This window comes from Babylonia areolata, chromosome 32 (assembly GCF_041734735.1).
Source record: "Babylonia areolata isolate BAREFJ2019XMU chromosome 32, ASM4173473v1, whole genome shotgun sequence".
Lineage (NCBI taxonomy): Eukaryota > Metazoa > Mollusca > Gastropoda > Neogastropoda > Buccinidae > Babylonia > Babylonia areolata.
In genome coordinates, this window is record NC_134907.1 from 22203052 (window position 1) to 22227100 (window position 24049).

The window sequence follows — 24049 nt, forward strand, 5'->3', positions numbered from 1 at the left end:
GGGTTAACTGTAATAGAACAGAGAATATCTGACCAAAGAACATTGTTTTGATAATTTGTACTTCAGTGTGCAAGAGAAACCATACTTTAAACAGGTTATAACACTAAACTGTTAAGTTTAATTCTTATAAAGTGCAATTCCCAGAAGAAAAAAAAAATTATCCAGGCTTGGTTATACTGTACAAAATATTTATGAAAAAAAAGAGAAGTAGTTGATAATATTTAAAACCAAACAATGATTTGATGATATAAATAATGTATTACTATCCCCATGTGCACACACCCACACACATCACTCTACCCATCACCTTATGCACACACACACATACTTCACCTAAATAATAGTGATATTATCAATAACAATAATAATGATAAGAATAATGATTATGATGATAATGTACCTATCCCCATGTGCGCGTGCACCCCCCCCCCCCCCCCCCCACCATTCCGCCCACTGTGCAAACAAAGTTGATGAGCATATGCTTACCTGCATGCAGTCTGCCTCGCCTCACACACACACACATGCCCTCACACACACACACATACACATGCCCTCACACACACACACACACACACACACATGCCCAAACACATCACTCATTCTGCCCACCATGTGAACACTGTCAATGGGGAACACATGCTCACCATTCTTACCTGCATCCTGTTTAGGGAGTGTTTTCAGTTTGATTGACATGCCTTCTGTATTTAGCAGCAACAGTAAACTCTGTTGAAATTCAGGTTGTTCACTGTTGGACTATGGGGTGCACCTCCCCCACAGCAATACTAACATGCACTGATACAAAACAACATCATCAACAAAACCGACCCAAAAACAAAAGAAAAGAAAAAAAACCCAGTTGTAATATACTTGCAGTCCCACTCCCCATTATTGTACTGTATCCGAAAACAGAGTACAGCTGCCTGCATGGCAGGGTAAAAACTGTCATATACGTAAATGCCCACTCATGTACATACGGGTGAATGTGGGAGTTGCAGCCCATGAATGAAGGAAGAAGTATTGTACTGTATTGCTTTACTTTTTGCCACAACAGACTTCTTTGTGAAATGGGGGCTGCTGTCCCTGGGGAGAGGGCTACAGCACAGAGCTGTATCACCCATTTTTCTTTTCTTTTTTTCGCTTCTGTCTGCAAGTAGATTTCTTTTCCTCTCAAAATGGAGTTTTCTACAGAATTTTGCCAGGGACAACTTTTGTGTTGCTGTGGGTTCTTTTAAAGCAAAGCACATGCTGCATAACGGACCCCGGTTTATTGTCTCATTTGAACAGCTAGCATCCAGACCACCACTCAAGGTCTAGTGGAGGTGTAGAAAACTGGTAATTGTGGGATTCAGTCCCACATGCTCAGATTCTCTTGCTTCCTAGGGAGATGCGTTACCACTGGGCCACCTGTTCCATTATTCCCCCCCCCCCCCCCGCACATTTTATCTTAGTTTCAATATTTGTCTATAACTTGCAGACTGAGGCAACACTTATTACCATCCACATTGGATTTATTCATCTTATGTGAAAGTCTAGGACACTGATCATTACTCAAGATTAAATACAGGGTGAAAATACCAACCCACACAGGGTAGAAATCCCGAAGCTCTTACTTAGTTTGAAAACAATTTCCAACAACTGAGCCTACCCACACATGAAGCCAATGTCCAATGGTTTAGGTGCAGCATTCCTGGTCCAGTCTGCAGTTAAAAAACAAAAACAAACACATAGTGTCAGTTAATAACTGTGACCCTGGATCACCAGATAAGTTTCTGCAAGGGCACACAACTTCCAGCCATTGCTTATCAGGCAAATAATAGTGCAGAGAAATATAATATAGCAGACATAACCCGTGGGTGTGACAGCCGGTTACTGTATGTGATTGGTTCTTAATAATGACTGCCCAAGGTGTCATTGAAATATTTTTTTCAACTTCAAGTTTTTCCAAGTATCTATTTTTTCCTGAAAAAAAAAGAAAAAAAGAATCAGCTTAAATATATGCACACTTTCACTACTACTGGGTCCACTTGTACTGACAAGCGTAATTTATTATGTACTCGCTGGACCCACTGGGCCAGCATTTAAACTTAAACCCTTTAAGAACCCATAGTATCTGAACATATATAGGACCTCGACTCAGTTCTTTCGCAACTGTGGTCTGTGGCTGCACCGCGAGACTGCCTTCTTTAGATATTTTCATTGGTTCTCGCCAGTTCCACAAAGTGTGCGTCACTTCGTCATGTTGTTTGTTGTGTTTGATTTGTTTCTGTTAAAAGATTTTCCTTTTCGATTCTTTTCCATTCTCAGTCGGTCATTAACCGGAAGTGAAATCAAATGAACGGAAGAGCGAATTCTCGATGCCAAAGGGATACTTCGGAAATTAGTTCGAGAATCCTCAAAGAGTAAGTTTTAATGCGCTGCTTTTGTCTTTTTATGTTAACAAATAATGACTCTATTAACTGACCCCTTTCCTTGGTGAAATTCGAACGATCAGCCATGAATAAATATGGGAAAGTACAACCGACTGCCACAGAAAAGATGGAGGGAGGGAGAAAAACTAGCATGGACTAAGGCCATGGAAGATAACTCTTGTGTGTGAAAGCAAACGTCTCCAATGTCATGCAAAAGCGAATGCCACACTGAGAGGTAGACTAAAATAATCTTGATAAAAGTCGACTTACGCGGGATAAAAGAGGCGACGTATCGAGCCACAGGCTATTCTTCAGGCAAATGAATCACAGTAAAATAAAACCAAATAAAATGAAGTAGAGTCAAACAGGGTCGCAGGTTGATGATAAAATGCTTTGTAGGCGATAAAAGGGTTGTGACTGCATGATGTCGACGTAAAACAGTAAGAGGTAGACAAAAGAATCTTGGTAAAAAATCGACTTACGTGTGATAAAAGAAGCAATGTATCGAGCCACACGCTCTTCAGGCAAATGAAGTGCCAAGTGATTTTGACATAAAACCATCCCAGACTTCTAGTTTCTCATGTAGAACAGAAGCCCAGATTTGAAGCATAAATCGGAACGCTGAACTACAGTCAAAATCATTCAGTGATCCACATACTTTTCACTAAGTTTCAGTTTTTGTTCAGCTTCTTTTATGTAATTTTATATCAGTGTCACGGCTTTTATGCTTTATCAGCCTTTTGCTACAAGTTGAATATTAGGGATTGTTGGACCTGTTTATAATTATAGGATGTTCATATTCATGTTAACGTTATCAATAAACAATTTTGCAGTACGATAGTCTTATTGAGTGATGTTATAACGAATATTGCTGGCAACAACCAAGCAATCAATGTGTACACATACAGACACAAGACACAGACAAAACAAAAACAAAACAAGTAAACATCTTACATCACTTCCATTAGAATAGAATAGAATATGTCTTTATTACAAAGTGTACCGGGGTCACAAGGAATATTGGGGGATAGTACATAACAAGGTACTGTAGAGTATGCAACAAATGGTTTTGTATAAATAAAAACTCGGGAAACTCTTAGATAAGTCCCATGACTTTTAATACAGCTTCCGACGATACGTTGAGCCAAAATGGAAGTGGTAACCAAGGAAACAAAACAAGGGAAGTAACTTATCTAAACTAAATAAAGGAAGTAAATAACACGTAAGAGTGAGACACTACATTACCCCCTTCCCAGCGGAGTACAACTACAAAAGAATTGTCAAGGAGGGAATGAGAATGACTGTTAACAAAATCAGAAGGCTGCGTGTTCGCATCACGTCGGGGTCACCAATGTAGAGTATGCAACAAATGGTTTTGTATAAATAAAAACTCGGGAAACTCTTAGATAAGTCCCACGACTTTTAATACAGCTTTTGACGATCCGTTGAGCCAAAACGGAAGTGGTAAACAAGGAAACAAAACAAGGGAAGTAACTTATCTAAACTAAACAAAGGAAGTAAATAACACGTAAGAGTGAGACGCTACAGTACGACCATAAATCGAAAATCATACACAAACACGGATACAGTAGAAATTTGGTACATACAAGTGCATATCAAAATAAAAACTTGTGTATACTCACGCATGCATGCACTGTACACACACACACACACACACACACATGCACGCACACCCCCCCTCTCTCTCTCTCTCTCACATACACACACACACACATTTGAACAGAAGCCGCATATTACATGTGGATGGGGATGATGACTAGATCTTCAGGTAGATGGTTGTTGATTGCACAATTCTATTAATCATACTGGATTTGTTCAAGAGACAGGGCATTGACTGCTTTGGGGGGAAAAGCTAGTGGCGAAGCGATTGGTTTTCGTCCTTATCTTCTGTACCGTTGACCGGAGGGGAGCATCTTGAAAATCCCAAAAGCTGGATGTGATTCATCCTGGCTGATTGATTTTGCTTTTCTGAGTAGCCTCTTATAATATATGTCTTCTAGAGAAGGTAGATCAGCCCCGGTAATCTTGGTGGCAGTTTATACGATTCTGTTAAGGGCTGCAACTTCTGCCTTGGCAATGTTTCTGTACCAAACAGTAATACTAATAGGGTTAGCACACTTTCAATGACTGCTCGGTAGAAATCGACCATGATTTCTTTTTCAGTTCCAAACTTTTTGAGGTGCTGAAGAAAGAACAGGTTCTGTTTTGCTTTCTTAACAATTTTTTCCATATTTTTCTCCCATTTCAAATCATCGGAAATGATCAGTCTGAGAAATTTTAATTTCGCTGATGACCTCTACTTGCTTGTCTTTAATGACAAGTGGTAAGGGGTCAGATCTGGTCTTCCTGAAATCTATGTTTGCATGAAAGTGTGTTTGTTCACTTCTGCAATATTAACAACAGCACTAGTAAAAACAGTCAAGTATAAATATTTTATGGTGATAGTAAAGTGTGTGGGTGTGTCACTGTGTGCACATGTGTATAGAATAGAAACTATATAATTTTTAGCTTCTAGTATACTAAAGTGTTGACTTAGATTTGCATACACATAGGTTTGATTGGCACTGATTTATGCCACAGAACTTACAAAAATTGCACACTCATGCAGTTGACATTATCGCCTCATTTTGTTTCCATTGGACTTGATTTATAAAAAAAAAAAGAAGAAAAGTTTCTGTTGATTTTATCAAATTGTATGCTGTTGTTTGTTTGACAGGAACAGAGACTGAAGTGAAAGGCACCAGAGAAATCTGAGAGGAATCTTACGTTTATCTGCTATGACTTTGAGACTTGGACCATATCCAGCAAGTTTGTGTCAGTTGCATTTGTACCATATAATGTGATATTTTGATATAATGATATAAATTTATATTAGTCGTCAACGGTGGGGTGTTTAGGATTGCTTAGAGGTGTGTAGATTTTTCATCCATTCATACACATTGCTGGTCTGTGACCCTGTTTTGTCCTGAAGTGGTAAAGTACTATTGGGTGTCATATACTGTACCATGTCAAACTGTGATAAATTACTAATTAGTCACAACAGCTTCAACAAAGTTATTTTTACACGCATGCACAGACATGGATTGCTCTTGGGTTTCATAAAAGCTCTGATACATTCAAATTTGCTGTTAAAATGAGAAAAGCTAATATATATATATATATATATATATATATATATATGTGTGTGTGTGTGTGTGTGCATGAAAAAGAACCAAAATAAGTGTACTTTTAATGTGTGGAAATTTCATAACTTCTGTTGCAGGATAAATAACAACTAAACGAAATCATTTATGGTTTTATGTTTGTTACATGATGTCAGGTTTGGGTTCTTTTAATTGGTTTCTTTGAGAGGCTTTGGAATGTTTGAATTGATATTGATATTTCATCTTGATTGATCACAGGCTGTGGAGCTGGGTGGGACGTGCTCTCGTGTGTCTAGATCTGACCTGTGGACCCTGTCATCAAGGTCTTTTTTTAACAGCAGGCCACTCAGTGCCAGCATTGGTTCCAGCACAGGTAGGAGGCTTGTTTACGCTCTGGTTTGCTCATCCTTGATGTTTATTCGCTTATTGTATTGCACTTTGCAGTTCTCATTTAAAATCTGAAATAGTTCCTCTTACATTGCTTTCTTCTTTTACTGCTTTCTCTCTTCTTTCTTGATTAGTCAGGATCAGGTGGTTACTATCACATATGCAGTGATGCATGTGTGCACATGCATCCACACACATACACATATTTACTTGCAGGCATGAACTTGTATACAGATGGGTATTAATGATATATATCAGCCACACAGAGAAGATTTCTTTCTTTTTTTTTCTGCAGGAAAAGTTTGTATTGAAAATGAAATACAAAGCTTTTTTTTTTGTGTGTGTAAAACATGTTTGATATACTTAGAGAGTTGAATTTAAGAGAACAAGTAAACTTTTTCTTGATTTAATTTTTTGTGGAATATAATTTTGATCTGTCTTCTGGAACTTCTTGCTCTTTCTTGGGGTGTCATATGACCGCTTATGTATGATCACTTTGTGATGTTTGAATTTGAAACAGAAGTATCTTGCAGAGTGTGTTGCACTATTTGAATTTGAAACAGAAGTGTCTTGCAGAGTGTGTTGCACTATTTGAATTTGAAACAGAAGTGTCTTGCAGAGTGTGTTGCACTATTTCTCTCCAGCTGTTGATCCCATCTCAGAGCCCTGTCAGTCAAGGAATGGAAACTTGTTAAACATCAGGAAGGGAGATACTTTTCCCTGTAACAACATGCACTTTGTCTTCAACTTCTATCATTTCCCTTAGTAGGATGCGGTTAGGGTACGGCTTAGGAAGTTTTCACTGTATTGAAAAAAAAAAAGTTTAGATTTCTACATATTTCTTATCATTATGAATCTGATGGTTGAATTGGAGGAAAAGCATTTTTACAGAAATAGACAGTTTGAAGCTTTCAGTGACAAGTGCTTTTCTGCTTTTTTTGTTTCAGATTCTTGTGTTTCAAATTTTGGTTTTGAAATCAGTTTATTACTTTAGATTGCATTGCATCATTTTAATGCTTTGACAGAAATAGTACAGCTTGCAGATGTTGAACTTAAGTGAAAACAAACAAAACAAAAAAACAACAAAAAAACCCAACATAAAATAAAAATGCTTCAACCCAAGTTTAGGTAGAAAGCTCACAAAGCCAAAACTGTTTCTTTTTTTATCCAGTCAAACTATGTCAGTTTTTATGTAGACCTTTCATACTACCTAAAGTCATGTACATCTCACCTTTTTTAATTTTTTTTAATTTTTATAGTTTTTGTTATCATACTAAAAACAACAAAAAAACAAAACAAAACGAAAGTAGATTGTTCTGTTGCCTTTTAACTAACTTACTAAGTAAACAAGTGCGTAAACCCTCCCTTTAGGGCTTTTAAAAGAAAGCAGTGGTGTTTATTTCAGAATTCCCCCCATTTCCCTTGTGAAACACTGTTTGCTTTGGGGAACATAAGCAATTTCATTGTTTGGATTTGGGCCATTTGGTCATCTACACTGCTGAGAGCTTGATGTTACCCATGTGGAAGCTATGGTCTACAAGTACAAGCTGAATTCCAATTCTCAACTTGTGGCTGTCGACCGAGGGTGTTCACCAGAGCAGAAGAGACAGTAAAGTTGCTGGCCCCAAAATTGCACAAAGTAAGTGCTGCAGATTAGTTCCTTATATTGTGACTTGACTGACTTGATTTCCCAACCATTTTTTCAGTCCATGTTACAGCTATCATTATCTTATTGTTTTCTTTTTTTTTAATATTGTTTTTTAGATTTTTGTTTGGGCAGTTTTAGGGTTGGGGTCCCCCTTTTTCTTAGTCTTAAGCAATCATTGTTTATGTTATTTTCTTTTTATTAAAAAAATTTTGTTTTGTTTTAACAGTTTCAAGGTTGGGGTGGAAGTAAAATAGTTGAATGGAATATAGTAGGTACTGATTAGATTTTGTAGTTTCTGCCTGTCAGCCAGATGATAATTAAAAACTCCATAAAAAAACAAGAAGAAAACAAAAACGTGAATGCATATTGAGTGCCTCTGACCTCATCAAAGAAAAAACACAATATGACTACATGCACCATCCAAACATAACAATTGATTTAATGACACAGCATCAAAAAGGATGCATAGACTGATAGAGAGCAGTACTTGAGTGAAATTCAAATGTGTGTTGTCGAACTCAGTGCTTATTTCTGTGCTTTTTGGTGCAAGTTAGCTGCAAAACCCCCCCAAAAAACTTGTACATCATGATAAGGTCAGGGTTAATCTACTTTAAAAAAAAAAGAAAAAAAGCTTCACCTGTCTTCTAATGGTTAATAAGGTTTTTTATGTACTCTGCTTCTTTCAGTCGTCTCCATCTGTTGAAATAGCATTTTGCCGAGCAGATAAGCTAAACAAAGTACTACTTTTGGCCTCGGCTATCATTTTCATAGGCAAACACGTGAACAGTTTAACTTCAGTTTTTAAAGTTCTTAAAGTGTGCTTTTTGTTTGTATATATTTTGAGATTTTTCTTTTCACTTGAATTCACTTATAGATTTCATTCTGCTGCATTTTGACTTGTTAGTATGTTGCCTTGACACAGAGGATAGTCAGATATTGAACTGCTTGCTTTCACTTTTAGACTTATGGGCAGTTTAACAGTATTTGAATCAACTTTGTATCTGTGTAGCTTCTATATGTTTTAGGTTTTTGATAAAATAAAGTAAATCTGACACAATAATGATTGAAAAAAAATCTGTGTTGTTGTGGTCTGACTGTGCCTTTTTAGTACAATGCACTTGAGCCATGTTGACTGAGTGCACATTTTTCTGCCAGTACATGGATAGTGTGGTGCTCCCGCTGCTAATGAATTGATCTTTTTTTTTTCTAAACTGGTGAACTACAGTCATAGAGGAACAGAGGAATCAAAATGGGATTCATTTATGTAATGATGAACTGAACAGTTTTGTTTTTTTTTGAGGGGGGAAGGGGGTGGGGGTGGGAGCAAATACCTTTTCCAGTCACTAGATTTGGAATAAGAATTTCTAGCTTCAAAACAACTCTGCTTCCTCAGTCATGTGGACTGTAGACTCTCTCTCTCTCTCCCTCCTCCTCCAGAACCTGCAGTTGTTAAAAAAAGAAAAAAAAGAATGGTCTGCTTTTAGAAAGTCAGACAACTTATTCCCCCCCCCCCCCCCCCCCCCCCACACACACACACCCCTTCCCTGTATTGTCACATGATAACTTTGGTGGATAGAATTAACTCTCTCCATACGAACGGCGAAAGAGACGAATTTTCGCCTGAGTCTGGTGGCTGGTGAGAAAAAGAGCAACACACTGAAGATATTTGTTTTCTTCTCTTCTCTATGACAGGCAGAGAACAGATATGTATAAAAAAAATAAATTAAAAAAAAAAAAAATCATATTATGGTCACCCCCAAGCCTGTGATGTCTGGTCTGAGAAATCATTGTCTGATGAATTCTTTTTCTAGATTCTTTGATTTTAATTTTTATATATATATTGATTCTAGATAATAAAGTTTTTATGTATTCTTTTCATTGTGTTATGATTATCATTCTGTTTTTTTATTTTTTAAGGTTGTTTGAAGGAGGAAATATTGTGCACTGTTCTGTAGATGTTTTACAGTCTTATGGATGTGCTGTGTGATTAAGATAATGAAAAGAAGTGATATTTCTAGTTTTTGTTAAGGTGTAGATTTCCAGAATTTAGATGGACTTGAAGAAGAAATACAACCTGCCACAATAAAAATATTTCAGCGCCATTTACGAGACATTATTTTGGAAGGTAGCCAGATTCTTAGCAAGTGACTGATTGGTCTAATCAAAACAACTAAGATTTTTGAATGCACACAGAATTCCCCCCACCCCCACCCCCCAGCCCCCCCCCCCACCCCCTGCCCCCCCACCTTCCCAATAGATCACATAGATTGAGAGAGGCTGGTTAGTTTCTATAACATTGTTAAAAGAATATAAATGATTTATAAATATTTTCTGTTTTTGATTGATTACATGGACTTGGTATATATGTTTCAGGACTGGGGCAGCTGTGTTCAGCGCAGAGAAAACTGCTGGACAAACTTTGTGTTTCTGAGGAGCAAGTCTGGAGAGGAGCTCATTGTGCTTCCATTGCTTCTTCTCCCTTGAGGTCCTTGTGTTCCAAACAATGTTCTCATGCCTCTAGTCATCTGGTTGCTGTGGAATCACCATGACTTCAGTTTACGTGAGAAAGCCGAGAAACGTGAGGTCAGTGTATGCCAGACCTCGCTCTGACCACAATGAAGGAGGGACGAAACTGGCTGGTGATGAAGGTGAGACAGTTGGCCAAGATGAAAAGGGGAGTCATCAAGAACAGACCAGGCCTAAAAACTGTGGACAGTCCCCAAAAGCTGACAAGGCTGAAGTGGCTGTGAAACATAGCCCTGGTACCATGAGTCGGTCTTCAGAACGGAAGAAGAGCGATTCTGGTGAAAAGACTAGAAGAGACAATGCTGGTGGTCCGTCAAGAACACAAAGATGTTCTGTCAGAAAAAGGTGCTCTGCATCCACCAAGTCCAAAGGAGGGAAGGGGGGCAAGCCTTCAGCATCGAACGGTTCCAGTAAAGATGACGTTGGTGGGCCATCCAGCACGTCAGGAAGCGATGTCACAACATGCTCTGTATCCAGACAGACCGTCATCGATGAGGCCAGAAAGCAGTCGGCAAGCCGTGTCGACAAAGAGTCCTTCGTGTCCAGCAGTACTCTCAACCTTCTGAAACATAAGATAACCGGGAGCAGTACAGAGGCGGAGAAAGCGCCGGTGAAACCTGCTCCCAACGCAGGGGACTGGAGCGTGATGAAACAGAAACCGTACGCGTGTGGAATTTGCCAAAGGAGGTACGCCTCTGACATAGGTTTGAGGGAGCATGAGCAGGTGCACAAGAACCAGGAGGATGCTGATGATGATGGCAGTGCTCAAGTCCCAGGGAAGAGGAATAGCCCGGTGGAAGTGTTCAAGTGTGACACCTGTAACAGAGTCTTTCGGAAGAAGGAGGCTCTGACCCGGCATCTTCCTGTACACAGCGAAGTGAGACCCTATGTGTGTGACATTTGTGGGAAAGGGTTTTCACAGGTTGGCAACCTCACGATCCACGTACTGCAACACAAGGGGGAGAGGCCGTTTGTGTGCGATGTTTGCAACAAGACCTTCCTGAGGAACTTTGATCTTCAGCAGCACAAGAGAACCCACACAGGAGAGCGGCCCTATGTTTGTAACATTTGTGGCAAGGCCTTCATGGTCATGGACTACCTGAAGACACACAGGCAGGTCCATAATGGCTTCAGGCCTTTTAAATGTGACATATGCTTCAAGACATTCAGAAGAAGTACTCAGCTGAGGACCCACAGACAGACACACACCGGTGTGAGACTATTTGAGTGCGAAGTTTGCAAAAAAAGATTTTCCTCTAAAAGTGTTTTGAAGAAACACATGCATACTCATTCACGGCCACTGCCTCCTCCTCCTGCTCCTAGACCTAAAAAAGAATCTGTTGTGGCAAATGCTTCTCAGATTTGTGAAATATGTGGTGTAAAAATTCTGAAGGCGTCCTTGAAAACACATATGATGAAACATACAGGCGAAAGACCATATGTTTGTAAAGTTTGCCAAAAAGGGTACATCACAAAGAATGAATGGCAGATACATATGAGAACTCACACAGGGGAAAGACCGTTTGTGTGTTCCATTTGTGGTGCATCCTATCCAAGAAATGAGAATTTGCATCGCCACATCAATGGTGTGCATTTGGGCAAGAAGCCATTTGTCTGTACAGTCTGCAACAGAGCCTTTGCCGATCGTCGCAACTTGAAGGATCACAAGCTGATTCACCTGGGCATAAGGCCTCACAAGTGCAATGAGTGTGGAAAGCGTTTCACTCAGTCTGGCTCGCTAAAATCACACATGCGTGTTCACACTGGGGAAAAACCGTTTGCCTGCAAGTACTGCCTGAAGAGTTTTGCTGACATGGGGTCCAGGAATCGGCATGTTCGAACCCACACGGGCGAAAAACCCTACAAGTGTGCCCTGTGCCCGGCGGTGTTTGCTCGCCCGGAACCTTTCAAGCACCACAGAGAGACCATGCACGGGAAGACTGCTGCAGAACCTGCAGCGACCGCCATAGACTTGAGTACAGTGAGCCACGTCCAGGTCCCCTCAGCTTCAGTTCATTTGGAGACAGGTCTTCAAAACGTAGCTACCCAATCTTCTCAGATTTATTCCTATCCTTTTGGCAGCTGTGCTTCAGAAACTGTGGTGGTGGTTGCACCGTCTGGGGTGTTTGAGGCGAGAGCTGCAGCACAGCAGGTGTGTGATGTGGGTGCAGGCCCAGTGGTGGTGGTCCAGCAGGGGGATTCACCCGATGAAGCAGTGTCCGCTACTGCCTGTGACATTCTATCCGGCCCTACAGTCATCGTGGAAACCACACAGGATGGCCGTGACTCCTCGTCAAGCCGTGCAGGGAACGGAGACACTTCGGTGAAGGACCTCAGTGTTTCTGTTTCAGGTGCGAGTGTCATTTGTGAGCCGTTGTCCCTCCCTTACAGCAGTAACCCTCCAAGTTCATCAGGTACTGAGGTGATCGAATGTACCGTCGTTGAACATACTGGTATCTCCGAAACACGGTTCACCCATGCAGAACATGACTACCAAGCTTCTGCAGTTGTGGGATCCCAGGTTGATGACAAAGAAATGGTGCCAGCACAAAGGAAAGCACGGGTCATAGAAGTGAAAATTGAAGATTCAGTTGCACCAGATGTGCCACATGTAGAATCAGAGCTGGAACATGAAGACGATTTTCCCGGCTCACCTGCTAATGTTGTGGAGGTCAAGTACGTCGAGAAGAAAGATGTGAAATTTGAGTATGGCGAACATGCAGATTTGAAGGCCGAGTACGCTGAAAGTGGAATCACTGTGGCGGTTATTGATTCCCATGCTGGTTGTCAGGAGGCTGGAAACGCAGTTCGTCCAGTGGTTGGTGAATTTCAGGCTGGCTTTCATGTAAAGAGTAAAACACCTCCAGAAGTCATTGAATCCCAAAGCATCTCGGGTAGTGCTGGGAATGTACGTCCTCAAAGAAACAGAGCATCCAAAATGTGCACCGACAGTTCTGAAACACTGTTCTTGGCAGCTGTGAAATCCCAGAATGGCATTTGTGAAACTGAAAAAGCAGCAGGGAGTTCAGTTGTTGAGCTGCAGGTCAGCTGTAGGGAGGCAGAGAAGGCAGTGAGTCTGGCTGTCACCGGGTCCCAGGATGGCTCGTACCGTGTTGAGAATGCAGGGTCTGGAACAGTGATTGAATCCCAAGCCAGTTCTGACTGCCCTCCAAACTACATTCAGGTCTGTCGTTCTGGTGAGTCGGGGAGTGTGGCCATTATTGAATCTCAGACTGTTTTTGAGAGTGATCCATCAAAGTCACTGGACCACTGGGAAAACGCATCAGATCCGAGACTTATTGATCTGCAGAAAGTTGAAACCATTCAGATTGTAACAGCTGACCCAGCTCCGAATGATGCTGTGACGAACAATGACACCAGTGTTGAAGATGAAAAGCCATGCCTGGAGTCCCTAAATCAAGGGCTACAGTACATCCATTGCCACACAAACAAAATATTCAACAAGAAAAACAAACCCACAACCATGAAAATGGACGCCTCCGTGTTCGGGGACATCATGAAAATACGCAAGAAGGCCTCCAGCAGGACAGAGAAGGACTGGATCTGTGAAATCTGCGGGGGAGGCTTCACGCAGTACCATGCGCTGAAGAACCACATTGCCGTGCAGCACCGAAATGAGGGTCACCCCTACGTCTGCGACATCTGCAACAAAGCGTGCTACGCCAGGTCTCTGCTGGAGTCCCACCGGAGAAGGCACACGGGGGAGAGGCCCTTCTCCTGCCAGCAGTGCAGCAACACCTACAAGCACAAGTCCGACCTTCGCCAGCACATCCGGGCCGCCCACCTGGGGAAGAGGCCGCATGTGTGTGACGTGTGTCAGAAGGCCTTCACGGAGCGGAGCAACCTACGGGACCACAAGCTGATCCACCTGGGGGTCAAGCCCCACAAATGTGCGACGTGCGGCAAGGCCTTCACCCAGTCCAGCTCGCTGAGGACCCACATGCGCATCCACACGGGTCACCGGCCCTGGGTGTGCCAGTACTGCGGCAAGGACTTCTCGGACCAGTCATCCTTCAATCGACACCAGAGGATTCACACCGGGGAGAAGCCGTTCCGGTGTGAGCACTGCCCCTGTGCCTTTGCCAGGTCGGAGCAGCTGAAGAAACACCTGAGTAAAGACCACCCCGGGGATCTGCAGAACCTGGCCACGCTGGCTGCTGCTGTGGCCACCATCTCGTGATGTATGAATTGGTATTCATACTGTTATACTGATAGGTACACAAATATACATATGCATGCACTCCTGGCCTCACTAAGCGCTTTGGGTTGTGCTGCTAGTCAGACGTCTGCCAGTGTGGTGTAACGTATGTGGATTTGTCTGGACGCAGTGACGCCTCCTTGAGAAACTGAAACTGATGACTGAATGTTTATAACCTATGCATGTTGATAGTGTTTGTGAGGTTTGTGATGGTGCCAGCTAATTCTGAGTCAACAATAATTGAATAAAATTGTCTGTCTTTTTTTCACTGACTAATGGTCTGTTACCTTGTGAACTGGAAGAAGAATACCTGACAAGGGGAAGAGTGACCTACTTGGTCTGGATGGGTCAACAAAAACACTAAATTAAATACTTTTTATATCGTTGACCATTTCATCTTCTTATGCATTTTGTATTATGATTATCACAGCTTATTTGGAATGTCTGCTCGTAGTAATGTATTGCTTGTCATGGCATTGATATTTTCATTCAGACGCACACACACATACTCACATGTGGAACTTTCACACTTGATAAAAACATCTGTCGGTCCAGAGAGTGGTACAGGTTTTAAAGCAGAAAAGACATCTTGTGTGAAATAAATGTATGGACAGTTATGTTTGGATATTTTCCTTCTGCAACTTCCACGTTCACTTGATATTGTATTCAGGTATCCTGCCAAGCAGGTGGTTATACTCTTGTTTTTGAGGGTGTGCATGCTGGGTATGTTGTTTCCATAACCTGCGAAACGCTGATATTTGTTGGATCTTTAAATGCGTATTTGATCTTCTGCATGAGTGGAGACAGCTTGTTTACCTGTGCAGTCGGAACAGACACTTTGAAAAGATGATTGCTTCAAGTATTGTTGAAGATATGCACCCCTTTACTTTACTTTATTTTATATATTTTAAATTATTCCCAGCATCGTGCCAGTGATTTTCTTAACGAAACTGAAGTATGCCTGAGCTCTTGCCGCATACACAGGGCATTCCTGTTCAGTTGCTGAAGTAAAAATCCTTTACTGTTGATTTTCATGGAAATTTCATCAAGTGATAACAACCAGAGAAGTGGTCCAACTGTTGATCGTAAGTCTCATTCCATCAGGGTACGAATTAGACTAACTTCATTTCAAATCAACCCATAAATTAGGTTCTGCAGAGTGAAGAGAGTTTTTCATTAAAAAGTTACTTTCTGTTTGAATGGTTTTTGTTTGTGCCTTTTTTAGGCCTAGAAGTAGAATCCTGAATGGCACTGTAGTTGGTTAGGATGTAAACAGTACCAATGAATGAAATAGTCTGAAAGCAGGAAAGTGTATATCTGGTTATAAATATGTGCAAAAAAACTGCAACCCACTTCTTTTCTGTACAACAAAGCCGCTTTGTGTCAGCAGTGGCTGTTGCAGTGAAAGGATGAAATAAAACCTTCATAGGGTGCACTGGGTTTTTTTTTTGGTTTTTTTAAAAATAATTTTAATTCCTTTTAAAAAATTTTTTTTTTTTATCCTTTTGTTTTTTCTTCTCACTGTGCTCAGTTGGCTGTGTCTGTCTGGAAGTTCAGTCTTCGGTTTTCAAAGCATTACTGTGGGAATATTCACTTCCACTCCCTGGGTGGCACGGACTGTGAAGCTCTGAGATAAGGTCAATAACTGATCATAAAAAGTGCAACACATTGCAAACTGTGGTTATGATTTTCTCCAGTTTTTTTTATCATAGCCTTTTTCAGTCTGCTGGTTTATTTACCTGTATTTGACTTTGAGTTTGTCACCAAAGGTGGTACCTACAATGGTTGGTAGCTTTTTTTGTGACCTTACGTTATATGAGTAAATAATAGAATCGATGTGTAGTATATTATAATGAAACCCCATACCATTTGAGTTTTTAAAAAAGAAGTCTCTTTGGTACCATAAATCAAATTGGGGAATGATTTATATTATTAGTTTGTTTGCTTATAGTAACATAGAATTTTTCATGCATTGCTTGAATTTTGACTGTAATGTGGACTGGATAAATATGTTTCAGAAGCTGCTGTTCATTGTAAGGCAAACTGCTGGACCAGCTTGAAGCATTATTTTGGGGGTCAACAGCTGTTGGGGGAATCTCCATGTGTGTGCTGTTCTTCATCCTGTAAAGGGGACCATGCATGCTGGACATCTTTCACTTCAGTGAAACAAGTTGCCCTGTCACTGTGGAATCACCATGACTTCAGTTTACGTGAGAAAGCCAAGAAACGTGAGGTCAGTGTATGCCAGACCTTGCACTGACCACAATGAAGGAGGGACAGAACCGGCTGACGGTAAAGGGGAGACAGGCGACCAGGATGGAAAGGGGAGTAATTCTGAACAGACCAAGCCTAGAAAGGGTGGACAATCCACAAAAGCAGCCAAGACTAAGGAGCCTGTGAAACGTGCAGAACTGAAAAGAAGAGTTGAACCTGCTGGTGGTGGTGGTGGTGGTGACGAGTCGATCAGCCAGAAGGGAAACAAGTCTGGTCAGAAACCACCTGCACCCAGGAAACCAGGTGGGAAACTGCCTAAAACAACCAAGAGTGCTGTCAGACAGCCTGTGAAACGTGGTACTGATGACAGCGACTGGACCCCAGGACTGGAGAGAAGCAACAAGTCCAAGAAAGATGCTGATGGGTCAGCCACCAGCCCCTGCCAGCACTGGGGCCTCTGTCCCCAGGATGTCCAGAAGGGGTAGACCCCCTGCCATGTCCAAAAGTCCTGTAAGCAAGGAGTCGTCAGTGCCGAGCAAGGGTGAAGGGGAGAAAACTTGTGAGCAGACCACCCTGTCAGAGAGTCAGGTCGACACAGAAGGCGTCGTGTCCAGGGAAACCTTGAACCTCCTTCAGCATAAGATAAAGGAGAACGGGTCAGCCGCTGCGGATCCAGCAGAACCAGATGCCGATGACACGGGCGGCCATTGCATCACAAAACTGAAACCCCATGTGTGTGAAGTCTGCCAGAGAAGGTACGCCACGGAGGCCAGCCTGAAGGACCACGAATGGACCCACCTACAGCAGGAGGAGCCTGGCGATCGCGGGGTCCAGTTCCCAGAGACCACTGATCAAGGCCCGCCGTTCAAATGTGAGGTGTGTGGAAGAGTCTTCAGAACAAAGAGCACGCTCAGAAGACATCTGCCGGTGCACAGCGAGGTGAGACCCTTTGTGTGTGACACTTGCGGCAAGAGCTTTTCACAGTCGTCCAACCTCAAGATCCACAAACTGCAGCACACGGGTGAGAGGCCTTTCGTGTGTGACATCTGCAACAAGACCTATCTTCGGAACTTTGATCTCCAGCAGCATAAGAGGATCCACACAGGTGAGAGGCCCTATGCCTGTAACATTTGTGGCAAGGCCTTCATGAAGATGGACTACCTGAAGACGCACAAACAGGTCCATACTGACCTTAGGCCTTTTAAGTGTGACGAGTGTCCAGCGACGTTTCGGAGAACTAACCAGTTGAAGGCACACAAACGAACACACACAGGTGTGAAATTGTTTGAGTGTGAAGTCTGTAAAAAGACGTTTTCCACTAAAGGCATTTTGAAGACTCACATGCACACTCATATGCATAAAAAGGACCCCGTGTTATTGAACACCTGTCAGGTGTGTGATGTGTGTGGCATACAGATTGGAAGGAAGTCGTCCTTGAGGACACACATGATGACCCACACAGGTGAGAGACCCTACGTGTGTGAGGTGTGCAGTAAGGGCTACATCACCAAGAACGAATGGCTGATACACATGAGAACTCACACTGGAGAACGCCCCTTTGTGTGCCCCATTTGTTCTGCCTCCTACCCAAGGAACGCCAGCTTGAGTCACCACATCAGCACTGTTCACTGGGGCAGCAGACCCTATTTTTGTGACATCTGCAAGAAAGGCTTCGCAGATCGTCGGACCTTGAAGGAGCACAAGTACATTCACTTGGGTATAAAACCTCACAAGTGCAGTCATTGTGGGAAAGGTTTCACGCAGGTGTGTTCATTGAAGACACATGTACGCACCCACACCGGAGAGAAGCCGTTTGCATGCAGGTTCTGCTCCAGGAGGTTTTCTGATGTGGGGTCCAGGAACCGGCACCTTCGGACACATACAGGCGAAAAGCCTTACAAGTGCACCCTGTGCTCCGCTGTGTTTGCCCGCACAGACCAATTCAAGCATCACCGGGAGACCGTGCATGGTCACGCCGCCACAGAACTGGAAACAAAAGCAGGCCAGTCTGTTTCACGGCACACGGCCCCTTCACACCCCCGAGCTGTTAGCATGAAGAGACGTCTTCACAAGACTACTTCCCACCACCATTCTGGAAACAGTTGCCTAACTTCTGGACATGTTTCTTCGGAAACTGTGGTTATCGTGCAGCCACCACAGGTATTTGAGGCGAGAAGTGCAGCACAGCAGGTGTGTGAGGTTGGTGCAGGTCCAGTGGTGGTGGTACAGCCCAGGAACTTGCCGGATGAAGCAGTGTCTGGTCCTGCCAGCGACATTCCTTCTGGCCCTACAGTCGTCGTGGAAACCACACAGGATGACCGTGACTCCTCTTCAGAGGGAAGACGCATGATAGTGAAGGATGACCGCGTTTCTGTCCTGGGCTCCAGCGTCATCTGTGAGCCGTTGCCCACCAGTTGCAGCAACTCTCAGAGTGCGTCCGCTTCTGAGGTGATGGAGTACGCAGTTGTTGAACATCTGGGCAATGCTGTGTCGCAGTTTGCGCATGAAGAGCATGATGTCCCAAGTTCCGTGATTATCGCTCCTCAGGAACATGTTGTGCCCAGTTCTGTAATTATTTCACCACAAGAAAATGAAGTCTCAAGTTCCATAATTATTTCACCAGACGAACGTGATGTGCATAGTTCTGTAATCATTTCACCGCAAGAACGTGATGTGCCCAGTTCTGTAATTATTTCACCGCAAGAACATGATGTCTCCAGTTCTCTAATCATTTCACCGCGAGAACATGATGTTCCAAGTTCTGTAATTATTTCACCCCAGGTTGGTAGCACAGAAATGGTTCCCCAAATAATTGAAGTGCAGGTCAGACGTGGCAGGGAGGGCAAGCCCCCAGAGGTGATAGAAGTGAAGCTTGACGGCACTGTTGCAGCCTACCTGTCACACATTGAACCGCAACATCGACACCAGTTTGCAAACTTGCCCATGAATGATGAGAAGGTTGAGTTGGCAGAGAATGAAGAGTCAAAGACAGAGCATGCTGAAAATGAAATGTCTGTGACAGTTACCGAAGCCCAGGTTAGCTCTTGTGTTCCTCAGGCTGTAACGGATCCGGCAGTGACAGAAACAAAGACTGAGTGTCATGGCCTGGTCACAAAGACTGATTGTCATGGCCTGAAGGATGTTGGAACTTCAACTGTCACTGAATCAAACAGCATCAGTTGCAGCGAAGAAAAAGTGGCAACACTAGCAGTTGATCAGTCTCATGCTGCTTTCAGCTCAGAGAAAGTCACAGTTAAAGTTGGAATGGAGACGGAATCAAACAACATCGGTTGTAATGAAGAAAAGGCAGTAACACTAGCAGTTGATCAGTCTTGTGTTACTGGCAGTTCTGAGAAAGTCACAGTTGAAGTTGGAACAGAGACCCAGGATGTTGTGAAGAAGGAAGCTGGGCCAGCAGTGATTAAAGTCGATCCTCAGGATGTGGAGGAGAGTACAGCCACAGTGACGGTCATGGGATCAGACGCCAGTTCCTATCAGGTGGAGAATGCCACTATCGTCACTGTTATTGAATCAGAAGCAGGTTCTCACTGTTCCTCAGATTTTTTCCAAGTCTATCAAACTGACGAGTCTGGAAACCTAACCATTATTGAGTCTCGGGGTGTCTTTGATAATGATCCTTCTCATGTGGTGCTGGATCAGGTGCATGTGGAGCACATGGAGAATGCCACAAGCTCTAGAATTATTGATCTGCAGGGAGTTGAAACCATTCAGATCATCACCGCAGACCCGACCACAGATGGTGATATAACAGATAAGAAAGACATCGCTGTTGAAGATGAAAAACCGCTGTTGGAGTCCTTAGAACCTGAATCCAAGTATCTTACCCCAGTCGTGATGAATTCCAACACCAACAAACGCTTCAACAGAAAACACAAGCCAGCAAGCATGAACGCTGATGCTTCTGTGTTCGGGGAGGTGATGAAAATCCGCAAGAGGACCTATGGGAAGACAAAGAAAGACTTCATTTGTGAGATATGTGGCGGAGGGTTCACGCAGCGGGTTTCCCTGAAGAAGCACATTGCTGTGCAGCACAAGACCGGGGACGCCAAAGCCTTGTTCTGCGACATCTGCAGCAAAGCCTGTGCCTCCCAGTCAGTGCTGGACTCTCACAAGAGGAGGCACACAGGTGAGAGGCCCTTCTCCTGTGAACAGTGCAGCAACACCTACAAGCACAAAGCCGACCTTCGCCAGCACATCTTGGCCGGCCACATGGGGAAGAGGCCGCATGTCTGCGACGTCTGCCAGAAGGCTTTCACAGAGAAGCGGAGCCTGAAGGACCACAAGCTGATCCACCAGGGGATCAAGCCCCACCGCTGCTCGACCTGCGGCAAGGCCTTCACCCAGTCCAGCTCGTTGACCAACCACATGCGCACACACACCGGGGACCGGCCCTGGGTGTGCCAGCACTGTGGCAAGGACTTCACGGACCAGTCATCCTTCAACCGACACCAGAGGATTCACACCGGGGAGAAGCCGTTCCGGTGTGAGCACTGCCCCTGTGCCTTTGCCAGGTCGGAGCAGCTGAAGAAACACCTGAGTAAAGACCACCCCGGGGATCTGCAGAACCTGGCCACGCTGGCTGCTGCTGTGGCCACCATCAAATGAAGGAGTGAATGTTTAGCAGCTAAACTGAACTTTATACTAGGGGATGGTGGTGATATTTTTCAGCGCTTGTCACAAATCTTGGGGCTTGCAGGCAAAGATTGATATTGTTAGAATTGTGTTAAGAACTGATGGTTCCTTGGCCAAACACCCCACCCCCTCCCCCACATTTACTGGCATGTTTGGAGGAGAGCAAACTCCTTGCATGCGCACTATGGATGGTTTGTGGGGGGGATGTCCAGCCTGGTAACACTTGTGACATTGCGATGCAAATTAGTTTGAACTGGGCATTAAAAAAACAAACAAACAAAAAAAGACCTGACAGAATAATAACTCAGTAAATTCAGTAAATCCAGCTCATCTAAATCTAAATCTGTTTAGAGAAATAATACACTGTACAAATGCTGTTCAGTATTATTATTTTTGTAAGACTACTGCTACACTTCAGATGAACAGCATGCTTGATTCAGTAATTTTTTCTGTTTTTCTGCATTTCAGACAAATCTAAAATTTTTGTTTGCCTTTTTCCCTGAAGTGGGCTGGTTGATCAGACAAAAAGATCCAAAGATCACCAAGTTTAGACAGTCTAAGTGTTATAAGGAAATCAACCCTTCCAAGTGGAGTGATGCTGCTGTCATTTATGCGACTTGGAAATGACAGAGTAGTTAAACGTGTGATCTTTTTCCCATAGACTGTAAGTATTACACTGTGAACAAAATCAGCATCATTCTTTTGACTCAGTATTACTATTAAAATTTGACTCTTCCATTTTAAATGCCTGTGAATATTTATGTTAGTTACCACGCTCAAGATGTGTTGTCATGGTATGTGTTTCTGTTTTTAAATGTTTCTGTTTGCTCATGCTCATGTCTGACTGTGTGTGCAAGAAAACAGAACAGTATATGCATATTAAAAAAAAGTTTTTATTGGAACGTGTGTATATATATATATATATATATATATATATATATATATATATATATATATATATATATATACACATGTGTGTGTGTGTGTGTGTGGGGTTGGGGGTGGGAGATATGGGCGTATGTGTGTGTGCTTGTACAAGTAAGTGTTCATCTGTGTGTGTGTGTGTGTGTGTGTGTGCCGTGGAAGCTGCGATACGTAGACTAGAAATGAGTGTGTGGAGGAGGGGGGTGGAGGATGTGCAGGGTAATGTGTGGTGTGTGTGTGTGTGTGTTGGAGCTCATGTACGTTTATATGTATTTGACTGTGCTTTCATATCTGTGAAACTACATGTTTGGTGCATATCTGTTAGTGTTATGCATGTGTGGGTGTATGTGTGAATGTGTGTCTTCATGTTTTACATTTATTTGCTTATTTATCATCATTGTTTTATTTATTTATTTATTGTTATTATTATTTTATTATTATTATTATTACTACTACCTTTTTATATTATAATTATTATTTATTTATTTATTTATTTATTAATGTAAGCTTATCTATTATTTATTCACCTTTTTTTTTTCTCAAGGCCTGACTAAGCGCGTTGGGTTACGCTGCTGGTCAGGCATCTGCTTGGCAGATGTGGTGTAGTGTATATGGATTTGTCCGAATGCAGTGACGCCTCCTTGAGCTACTGAAACTGAAACTATCTCTTACACACCCTCTACCCATGCTCTATCTATTGGGGGAAAAAATCAGATGTACATATATACATACTTTAGCAGTTTTCCAGTTTTGTTTCCTTGAGTATGTGTGATGTGCAAAGATTTTAAAGAAAAAACATTTATGGGCCGTACTGAGTTTCTTGAATGAAGTCTGCATTTGAAGTTTCTAGTTTAGTATAATGTTGATTAAAATGTGTAGTTTGATTGCACTTGTAACTGTGTGTGTGTGTGAGAGAGAGAGAGATAATAGTTTTTAAACAAATGTTATAAACGTGTGGCACTGTCATGTTGCTTCTTGAAGATTGTGTGCTTGCATGCATGTGTGGTTGCAGATTGGGTAAATAATTCCAAATTTCATGGATGGAATAACATTCATTGGTGTCAATTGGAGACTTTTTACTCACTTAACATGTAAATGAACGTTCACCACAGTTGAACATGTAGTAGTTATCCATACAATGCACATATATAAATGTTTCAAAACATTATTATCATTTTCTGCTTGGAATTTTATTGCCTCAGCTCTTACATTCTGTTTCAAGACTTTAATTTTTCTTAATATTTCTGTGAAATATTTCTTTGATTTTTGTTGTCATAAAATAGTTCATTCTTGAACTTTATTCACAAATATTCACAAAACTAAACTTTTGAAATTGATTATGAAAATAGGGCATCATGATGTTCATCACCTTATATGCTTGCATTTGCTGAATTTGATTTTGTTTTGTATACATATGCGAAGAATATAAGATACGATGATGCATTGATATTACTCAGTTCATGAGCATGGACATCTGTACTGAATCTGTATCAGTAAAGATTCATTCAAATGTTTCATTGAAGTTGTATGTTGTGTGAAAAATGTGTTCTACTCAGAGCAACTTGGAGTCTTTTTACCTGCTCTCTCTCTCTCTCTCTCTCTCATTGATTCACTCACTCTCTCTTGCCGCCATTGTATTTAAAGTCATTAGATCACAGATGCACACACAATAATCAAGTCATCTAAACACTACCAATAATGCACTTTTTAAATTTTACTGTTTTGTTTTATCATTTTTATGGGGACATGTACACAAATATATGCAGACACATGAACACACCAATAGAAGAATGTATTATTGTATTTTGCACTAGACTATACCTGTCATCTGTTGAGTGTATGTTTGCATGAATGTACACACATTTTTTTTATTTATATCCCTCCCCCTCCCTTTGTGCTCTCTCAG

At 42.2% G+C, this 24049-nt stretch overlaps 2 protein-coding genes across 3 annotated transcripts in view; both read left to right on the forward strand.

The window, feature by feature from the left end:
- Positions 1-22167, forward strand: part of LOC143276637 (uncharacterized) — a 39567-nt gene extending 17400 nt beyond the window's left edge. Inside the window, exons 4-6 of the mRNA XM_076581255.1 lie at positions 5831-5945; positions 6604-6627; positions 16919-22167. Coding sequence (XP_076437370.1) covers positions 5831-5945; positions 6604-6627; positions 16919-21192 — 4413 coding nt within the window. The 3' untranslated portion in view covers positions 21193-22167. The remainder of the gene's footprint in view (positions 1-5830; positions 5946-6603; positions 6628-16918) is intronic.
- On the forward strand, positions 2305-16927 carry LOC143276715 (uncharacterized). 2 transcript variants are annotated; one of them, XM_076581363.1, is made up of 5 exons: positions 2305-2399; positions 5146-5243; positions 5831-5945; positions 9981-14335; positions 16371-16927. In XM_076581363.1, exon 4 carries the CDS (start codon positions 10153-10155, stop codon positions 14332-14334), a length of 4182 nt encoding a protein of 1393 aa, XP_076437478.1. In that variant the 5' UTR covers positions 2305-2399; positions 5146-5243; positions 5831-5945; positions 9981-10152; the 3' UTR covers position 14335; positions 16371-16927. The 2 variants fall into 2 exon arrangements, with proteins under 2 accessions (XP_076437478.1, XP_076437479.1); XM_076581364.1 differs by having other exon boundaries at positions 5146-5237.
- Positions 22168-24049: the final 1882 nt, after the last annotated feature.